Below are 9,755 nucleotides of genomic sequence, written 5' to 3' on the forward strand. Positions count from 1 at the left end.
AGGGTCACTCTACACTACACTGGGACAGTGGTATGAATGGTCTAACTCTCCACAAGCAGACCAGCCTCTGGTTACTGTACTGCTGAAGATTAGTATTCAATCAGTCTAAGAACAGCTCGTAAAACACCAGTAGGAAAATGTGTCACACACAATTCCTCTCCCTCATTCAGTAGCTGAACAGTGTGGAAATCAGCATCTTTATCATGCTGGTCTCAAAGGGGTAAAAATGTGCTGTAGTCAATACATTGCTGTGAAGAATGGCCTTGTCTTGACTGGGACAACAGCTCTGATGCAATGTAACCTGTCATCCCTTTTCATCATGCTGTTCTCTCATTACCTGATCTGTCAGGTAACCCATATTACTGCACCAAAAAGCAAAAACCCCTAAAAGCTATGCATTCTTCAAAATCTGATATCTCATTCCATTTAATTAATCCAATAGAATTACATTTTTATGCATCTTTTGTTGACCAGTCTTAGTGTTTTTTAAATTAATTACTACCCTAGTTTTCATGTGTTTCTACTTGCCATCGTCAGCTGTTACTTGGCACCAAGCAAGCTGCCCAACTCCCAAACAATAACTTATCAAGTTCCTCAGGTGTATAGATAGATAACATAACTGACAAACCCAGCACCTGTCCATGTCAATTTGGTCTTTCCAAAGTCAATCAAAGGGAAGCCATAAACAAAAACTTTTGAAAGTTTATACATTGGACTACGAGTTACACAGAAGTGACACATTACAGCAGGATAAGGTAAGTGATTGTAGCTATACTGCAGCATGGTTTCTCTCAAAGCCTTTATTAGCTACACTCTAAACTAAAAAATAGAACAGAAGGAATACAGCATCACTAACCGTACGCAAGAACTGAATCTCCTCCTCTCCTTCTCCCCCTTCTGCCATCCTCTCAAAGTATTACTGATCACTCCTTGAGAGATGTGTAAATGCTTCTTTTCTCCCTGGTTGCTCCTCAGCCAGCCTTGCTGTCTCTCTCCCGCCTCTCTGCTCTCACTCCAAGCTACTGCCTGTGTGTGGTGGCGTACAAAAGGAGAATGTGGGTCTGGTGTCTCTGGCTACGTTATGAGACAGACAGTGACAGTTAACTCCTGCTCAGTGCAACATAAAAGGGGATGGATCTGTGACTACAACACAGATGTATGCTTTAACTGGACAGTTTAGCTGAAGTCCTATAGGATTGTTGTACAATATTACCAAATACACCTGTAAACATTTGATGTGTCTGAATCTGATTTAACATAGCTACAATATGTGTAAATGACCAAGCTAGACCCAAAACATGTGCATACTAAAGATGGCAGTGTTGTTGCATCAGTCCCAAAGAGATTCCCCTTAGTGTAGGTCTGCAAAAGAGGTTTGTGAATACAGATGCATTTTAAAACCTTTGTACTTACTAAGTCAGGAGAATGACGTCAACCTCTAAACAATCAGGAAAATGCCTCTTTTACTAAGAGGGATATACTAATCTGATATGAATTAATAAATCAAAACGATTAAAAAATATTTTTTATTAAAACTGAATACATAAAGATTAAGCAAATTAAATATAGTCTGAGATGTCAAATGCAACTTCGGACACAATAATAACAAAACATAACAGAGACTAATAAAAACAACCTCATGAAAACATCATAAAATAAAAATGAGAATATAACTTGGCACAATTAAATCAAGCAACAGATGCCATTCTTTGTGTGGTTTTATTTTCCCATTTTAAAACCCTAATAGTCAAAACCAAAGCACTACAAACAGAGAACCACTTTGTATATCCTGTACATGTCAGATCTGCACAGGTTCCCCTGCACCAAGGTATATATGAACGGGGTCCCCTGTGGCAATGCTAATATCATGGATAGGCCAGCGAGGTGAATCTCTGTAGCCTCTCCTGGTGGCCGGGTGACTGAACTGCAAGACTCGAGGTGGAGATAATTCCACAGGAAGAGAACACCCATCCCTCTCACTGACCCCTCTGTCGACCTCTATAAAGTCAAAAGCCGTGACAGTTGATGATGTTCTGTCTATCGTTGTGGAAGAGGGTATACTGGGACTGGGAGAGCATGTTTCTGTTTGAGAGAGAGGAGGGGTTAAAGGAAAAGGGAGAGGAAGTTTGACTTCAGTAGTTTCGGGCTTCTGCTGTAGGGGGACCATGGTCTGAGGTAGAACATCTAAGATAGTGTCTGTCTGAGACGGTCTATCAAACTGCATTGGAACTGTAAGGTATTGCCCTTGCTCCTCCATTGGATCACATATATTCAAGTGCATCTCCAGCAGGTCATGCAGACCTGACTCTGTGTATTGTTCCTCCAACAGTTTCAGTTGGCTTTCCCTGAGATGCAGTTGTGATTTGTTAAATTGCCTTTGGTGAGATTCCTGGTTCAACTTTGGATTTAGTGATGGAGGAGTACACAAATACTGGAGGGTTTGCAAGGGGTTATCCTGTTGTAGTTGAGGATCTGGAGTATGTTGGATTTCATTCTGCCCCCCTTGGGCAAATTGATAAAGACTTAGAGTTGGCTTTGGTGGTGAACATAGAACTGTCTCACTGGGGCTTTGAAAAACCCCTGGCTCATCCTGCTGATTTTTAGGAACTTGTCCTGGAAAAGATCCGGGAACACCATCGTGACTGATGGAGCGTCCAAACCGCCTTTCTCCCTGTCGACGTACAACGCTCCTCTGACCCCCTTCCCGCTGACTCTCATGCAGGACATCGTTGAGCTGGGGTTCAGGGGGCTGGGGAGGAAACCTGGAGCTACGGAGCAGTGTTGCCAGAGCATTGAAACGCCTGAGCTGCTCTGCTAAAGACAGGCGCTGGTGTGTCCTCTTAAACCTGAGTCCTGACTCTGTCATCTTCTCTTTCTTCACCAATGGTTTTTCTTCCAACTCTTCTGCTTCATCCATTCCTCTACCCAGCCCTTCATCTACCACAGTTCTGGTTCTGGCTTGTTGGGGTTCCTCTACCATAACCCAAGTGTACTCAAAGACGCCATCGTCTTTCTCTGTTTTCTCCTTCTTGTCTATTTCATCTTGAATCCTCAGTTGGTCCAATGTCACCTCTGGCATACTGATGGAGCGACGAGGGCGACGGGGCTTCTGACCAACCCTGTCAGACATATCCACTGTTGACAGCTTCTTACTTAGACCCATCTCTTCTTTTATCCCAACCTGCTCCGGACTCCTAAATACACTGTTAGTTAGACAGTATGAAGCTGTTTCCTCTATTGTCTCCTTTTCCAACTTGAGCCCAGAGCATTCATGTGAAACCCCATCTTCTGTCCCGGTAGGCGAGTCCAATGTCGCGAGATCCAGGAAGTCATCAAGATTTTCAGCAAAGCTGTAGTTCAGCAGATCAGGTTTAGCCTCCATCGCATTCCCCACTAGAACTGAATACAGATAAAATGTCACATTAAGTATTTAAGTGAGTAACGTGGATATGGTATTTTCCTACTAGCACTGATTTAGTTGATAACTTCTTTATTGAGGAAAAACGTACTTACTACGACTTTGAGTCACTCTGGATAAGAGCATCTGCTAAATGACTAAACTCTCAATGTAATGGACATTAAAAAAACCTATCCAAACCTCGTCCAGGGCCATCAATCATTTTGACAGGAATCCTGTACAGTCTAGCCTCAGAGCTGGATGCTTCAGTCATACCATCAGATACCGTCCTACTGCCCATGATCCAATTCTCAGTGTCATTCCCAATGGGTGTGGGGGAAGAGTTCTGTGAATAAAGTCACAGGGAAGTCAAACAATAGAGTGGCGTGTCAAAAAACAAAACGGGAACTATGCGAAGACCCAGTGTGTTAGAACAGGAGAGTGAATAGCACCAGACTTACAGGGCTGCTCCAGCTTGGCATGTTGAAGAATCTGAGAGATCTCCTTCGATGAGCCTTGTCATCTTGCACCGGATGCCTTCAGGAAATATACACAGTCACCTCATCAGCCACGAAAACAATGCAATAGACAAACAAGAGTTAAATATAAGATGCTTAAGATTTACTTGTTTGATGTTTTATGATATTTTTTGTGATTCCTCCTCTTCTCTGAGGCACTGAGAGTGACAGACATCTCCCGCTCCCTACTGCCCTCCACTACACTCAGGACAGAGGTGTGAGTACTGGAAGGGCTTTGGCCGACTGCCGACTCGGAATCTACTCGGACAGTCAAAACATAGAACTTATCATACCGTACCTTATTCGACTGACTAAAAGCTATATTGCAGTACAGTCTACAAATGCATCACCATTTGAGTGTAGTTTGCTGATGGATTGGTTGTCTTCTCTTAGGTCATGGATAGAGCGTCTGTATACAGAGAAGGATGGTATTAGCTCCATGTAAAGCATTTAAAACAGAATCTGAGGTAGTTCATATCTATATATCTATATATATCTATAAAAGTACCTTTTTTTAGCAGAGCCCTCTACATCAGGGACAGTCTCTTCGCTCGATTTTCGTTTGGATGTGACTGGTGATTGAGGTGTGGTGTGGTGAGATGTCTTTGTATTTTGCTGGCCTGTGGGGTCAAGGTTGTAAAGTCAGGGGAAACACACCTATTGGCTACTACTAACAACTAGATCATTTCGACATAACTCTTTACTAAAAGCATCAGAACTAAGCAACCAGTTATTAAGCAGCAAAAAGCATATCTTTACCACAACATTATGCACGTACCGTCTGTGGGATGTGAAGGGCCAGTGTGTGTGCGGCCTGTCTTGAATTTACTGAGAGCATCCACAAATATCTCTGGAGAGATCAAGCAAAAAAGAAGAATAATAATAATTCTGAACTGAATTCATGAATTGACAGCAGCGTATTCTTAAATTACTCTCACAGTATGAACCTCAAGACCTCGTCATTGCAAAACTCTCACCTCCAACACTGCGCCTCCTTTGACGTCTTAAACTTCTATACACACCAAGTCCTGCCCTCTCCTGAAACCTCCCTCCGTCAACTGGGGGTGTAGTGGATTCACCCGACTCTGCTACAGTTGCCATGTCCATAATAGAAGGGGGAACGACACCTTGTGGACGTATAGAGAATTGAAATCGGTGTCAATATTAAATCAAACACCCGTCATCAGCTACTAAATAAATGTATAGTTATCAGAACATACCGATACGATCTGCATGTATTATGAGCGTCTTGATCACTGCTGCTTGTCTATCCAGTTGTCTCTCTGTGCTTGCGGTCAGTTTAGAGCCCCCAGCTGGACAATGTAGCAAATTAGGTGCAATCACAAGGGCCAGATTGCCCACTTCCATACGATTCTCTTCACATCTAGTGAAAACAAGGGATCAGAGATGGAGAAACTTGGTGGAGAATGGAGGAACAACACAGATGAAAGGAAAAGTAATCATGAATTTCTGGAGACAAACCTTTGAGCTGTCTGTCTCAGGAAAGTGCAGAAGTATCGGAGGGCCCGTGAATGAGAAAGAGGGAACAGGGCTGTAAGAAGAAGAGTGACTCCATCTTTACCCTGCTCCTGGCCCCCCTCCTCCTCTAAGCCCTGTGCACAGCACAGTGGCACCTGTAGATCCATAGGGATGAGGGGAGAGGGCAACTCCCGTAAGAACTGCTTCACAAGAGACGCCACATCACAGGACTGCAGAGTGGCTGAATGTGGCAGAGAAAAGACTGGCTCCCCCTGCTCCAGGCCAGCCTATTATGAAGTGGTAGATGGTCAACATAGAAAATATACTCATGGGGGTAAGAAAGTGGGTTTTCCTGCATATCTCTCCTGTGCAATCTTACCTTCAAAGCACGGATCCGACTCAACGACCCCGTCTTTCGAAACAGCCCTTCAGTATGAAGATGCTGGGATAAAAATTCACAGGCATCCACCAAGAACCTAAATTGGAATAGTTAGCTCACTCAATTGTAAGTTTGTCATGACCAGTTGCTCATTGTTTAAAATATATTCTGGTTACAATCACATCTCCCAGTTATGATTTTATTTAAAGCTAAAATACAACTCAAGTTTACATACTTTGGCACTGTCCCACTCATATCAGTTAAATGGCACTGGGGCAGCAAGATCAGGTCCCGACCAAAGGCAAATTGAGATTGGTTCTCCTGAAAGACATCCATCTACAGATCATAGAGGTAAATGCTTTCTACAACAATCACACAACATTGGTAGTTTGCAACTTAAGATTAATAGATTTGAATATTCAAGAAATGTGACCTTGGGAATAATTATCACTCAACAAGTAATCAACATGTCTAATCAACAGGTGGCGCAGTATTGTCTGTGTGTGGACAACAAACGTTATTGAAGCATTGAGGTAAACCATACAGGGAACATTTTGTTCATGTTTGTTACCGGTCTGACAGGGCCACTCGTGTATGGCCCATTGAAGAGGTTCTTCCAATTTTTCACGCGAACACCAGATGCTTTCAAAGCATGTATCACGGCCACCACGCGCAGACGGTCGTCCATAGGGTTTGGCATTGGTAGATCCAGTTCGGCTGTGTTTAAAAAAAAAATCAAACCGTTTAAAGTAGTGGCCTTTGAAAACGACATCACTATACAAAACCGGGGCTGGGAAAAGCTATAGAAACAATTTGCACGAAACTACAATGGACCTCAAATCCACCGACTTTGCTCAAATCACTTACAAAACTTAAATGTGGACAGCTACGTAGAAAAAAATTGTAGTCGTTGTTGTGGCACTTTGATCCTCTCATCCTACCGCCACTGAGGGAATTCGATTACACCGGTGAGAGGAGTTTACACCGGGTTAAAAATAAAAAATAAACAGTTGTGTTACGGGAATGCCTACCGGGTGAGCCACGTGTCGCGTTCAAAGCCCACGGCGAAATCGGCTCAAACAGAGAAGAGGGATAACTGTGCCCAAAATCTGCCTTCGGCAGGTGGCGTGTTTTTGTATAGAGGTCAATGTGTCGAATTTGGTTAACAAAAAAAGATGCATGGTTTATTTGCTACGTGTGGTTTATTTTATCGATTAGAAGTTTCGAAATGCTCATGTTGCTATGAGTGCACTGATATAAGTAGGACACGTGACATCCCAGCAATTTTGACGAAAAAAAACCCTTTATATCGGAGTTGTTCCTGTTGTCAGGTTTATCTGCCTCTCATTGGCTAGATCAGAATGGTCCCACCTGGTCTTGCTTCCTCCGACTGCCTAAAACATTTATTTTCATTGTTATTTACTGGTCAATATAATGCATCACATGTGGCTCAACACAAAAGTGATGTAGCCTAGGCTAGGCTATGTAGCCTAGGCACCTTCATGGAAAATATGTTTTATTATTCTGGACGGTGCATCATGCTGCCTTGTTGACGACATGATAAAGCGGCACCGATTACTGTTCAATTTGAGAAGGTCGCTCCTCCCTCACCGTTTTTGCCCGTTCCGTCACGGGCCATAGACGGTGCGCCGTGACTCAGGTTAATATAACTCCCTCAATGATGTATTTAAACCCTGGATTGCTGATGATATGAATTGGCCTATGAGAAGCTTTGAAGTTGGCTATGTTAGCATTTCTCAGAAGAAGCGATCCTCATATGACTTGCTCAAATTACTTACAGGTCCTAAATTTCGACAGGTAAGTTGAAAAATAATGGAGCCGATGTTGTTGCACGTCTTTGATCCTCTCATCCCGCCGCCATCAACATCTGATTATACTTCCGGTCACCTGTGCCTAAAAGGTGTGATGGGCACGGTTCAGAGATGCTTGTCTGTACCACTGAGGGGGAGGGGGCTCAAGATAGCGACATGAGGGTGTAACATTTCTAGCTGAGGAACAATTTCAGGGTTTTCTCACAAAAAATATATATCTAACCATACAATGTAGCTATTTTGAATAATTTTGTAATTAATCAAACCATTGAAATATTTTTTACGATTTCCAACGAACAAGCTAGCTATCGAAAAGTGTCAGCGTGTGTAGTTAAGTTAGCCTGCTAACGTCTTCATAGCTAGTAGCATAGAATCAGGACATGACCAAACTGTTGCTGAGATAATGAATGTTGAAACTTCCAAGGAGAAAAGAGGCATTGTTGAAACTCACTCATATGTTTGCAGTGTAAAAAAGGGGGGTGAATGTGATTCATCAGGTTGATCTTAGATATGATTGACTATAATGACGTCATCCTCGATGATAGTTTTCTTATGTTTGTTGATTTTATAAAGCTTTTGACACTGTAGAACATGAGTTTATGTTCAAAGCAATATGTTTTTTGGGTTTGGTGACATTTTTGAAAGCAGTCCAAACTTTATATAGTGGTTGTACTAGCTCTGTAAAATTAGCTCAAGGGACATCCCAAAGATGTTATATTGGGCGTGGCATTAGGTAGGGTTGCCCAATTAGTCAAAAAAATGTTTTATTGGTTACTCAAATTATGGCTCTTCATATCAAGAAAGGGAATTTAAGGTGTTTCAGCACTTGGCAATGAATTTAAACTATATCAACTGGCTGATGATACCACTATATTTTTAAGGGACAGGAATGAGGTTTCTAAAGCAGTTTCCTGTATTGAAGACATTTCCTTAGTTTCGGGTTTGAAAATTAATATCAATAAGTCAGTCTTATTTCCACTCATCAATTGTGTTTTACATTAAGTATATGGTTTCCCAATTAAAGATAAGGCTACTTATCTTGGAATTGTTATATGCAAGGATGAAAAACAAAGGAGTGAATTGAACTTTAACCCCATTATTGAGAAAACAAAGAAGAAATTTAACCTCTGGTTGATGAGATATTTCGTTATACGGTCGGGTTTTATTATCCAAAGCTGAAGGGTTATCCAGATCGGTTTATGTCTCATTATCACTTGACTTACCCCCTAAAATTGTAAAGGACTTAGGATTCTTTATAATTTTATTTGGAGTAACCAGCCTCACTATCTACAAATATATATTCTCACTAATACCCAAGAACAAGGTCTTGAGGTTTTAGATTTCAATACTCTAAATCAGGGGTGTCAAACTCATTCCACGGAGGGCCTAGTGTCTGCAGGTTTTTGCTTTTTCCTTTCAATAAAGCCCTAGACAACCAGGTGTGGGGAGTTCCTAACTAATTAGTGATGTTAATTCATCAATCAAGTATAAGGGAGGAGCGAAAACCCGCAGACACTCGGCCCCCGTGGAATGAGTTTGACACCGGTGCTCTAAATAATACTTGTAAAATAAATTGGATTCTGAAGTATGTTAAGAACCAGAACAGTATTTGGAATGTCTTCCCTAAGTATTTATTTGACTCTGTTGGTGGTTTAGAATTTTTGCTTCGATGTAATTTTGATGTTGATAAAATCCCAATAAAGTTGGCCAAATTCCATAAGCAGGCAATTTAAGCTTGGATGTTAGCGTATAAACACAATTTTTCCCCTCACAGATACATTTTATGGAACAAAGATATACGATTTAAAAATAAGTCTCTTTTTTTCCAGTAACTGGTTTGAGAAAAAAATATTTTGGTTGGTCAGTTACTGAATGAGGATGGATATCTACTCTCTTATGGGGAATATCTTGATAAGTTTAAAATTCCAATAACCCCGAAAGAATATGCAATTGTTTTTGATGTGATTCCAAGGGGATTGTATCTCTTTTAAATTCCTCTGTGGTTGAAGTAAGTAACATAGATTTACATAAATATATTCATTGGCAATATTAACATCAAAGATAAATGTAGTAATAAACAGATTAGGAATATTGTTTGTGATACTACAATTCCCTCAGCAAGATTCTTTTGGTCAAATATCTATGGTGAT

The 9,755-nt window shown here is 41.3% G+C and overlaps 1 protein-coding gene across 5 annotated transcripts; it reads right to left on the reverse strand.

The window, feature by feature from the left end:
- Positions 1-1,546: 1,546 nt before the first annotated feature.
- LOC129863418 (uncharacterized) lies at positions 1,547-7,688 on the reverse strand. 5 transcript variants are annotated; one of them, XM_055935392.1, is made up of 14 exons: positions 7,573-7,688; positions 6,345-6,490; positions 6,009-6,109; positions 5,774-5,870; positions 5,398-5,681; positions 5,136-5,299; positions 4,893-5,042; positions 4,694-4,765; positions 4,424-4,535; positions 4,266-4,324; positions 4,023-4,173; positions 3,859-3,934; positions 3,599-3,743; positions 1,548-3,399 (listed from the first exon to the last, which is right to left on the reverse strand). In XM_055935392.1, the coding sequence occupies exons 2-14, from the start codon at positions 6,471-6,473 to the stop codon at positions 1,799-1,801; spliced, it is 3,141 nt and encodes a 1,046-aa protein (XP_055791367.1). In that variant the 5' UTR covers positions 6,474-6,490; positions 7,573-7,688; the 3' UTR covers positions 1,548-1,798. The 5 variants fall into 5 exon arrangements, with proteins under 5 accessions (XP_055791369.1, XP_055791367.1, XP_055791368.1 ...); XM_055935393.1 differs by lacking the exon at positions 7,573-7,688 and adding an exon at positions 6,641-7,548; XM_055935394.1 differs by lacking the exon at positions 7,573-7,688 and having other exon boundaries at positions 1,547-3,399; positions 3,674-3,743; positions 6,345-7,548.
- Between the last annotated feature and the right edge of the window lie 2,067 nt (positions 7,689-9,755).

Source organism: Salvelinus fontinalis, chromosome 10, assembly GCF_029448725.1.
Source record: "Salvelinus fontinalis isolate EN_2023a chromosome 10, ASM2944872v1, whole genome shotgun sequence".
Taxonomy (NCBI): domain Eukaryota; kingdom Metazoa; phylum Chordata; class Actinopteri; order Salmoniformes; family Salmonidae; genus Salvelinus; species Salvelinus fontinalis.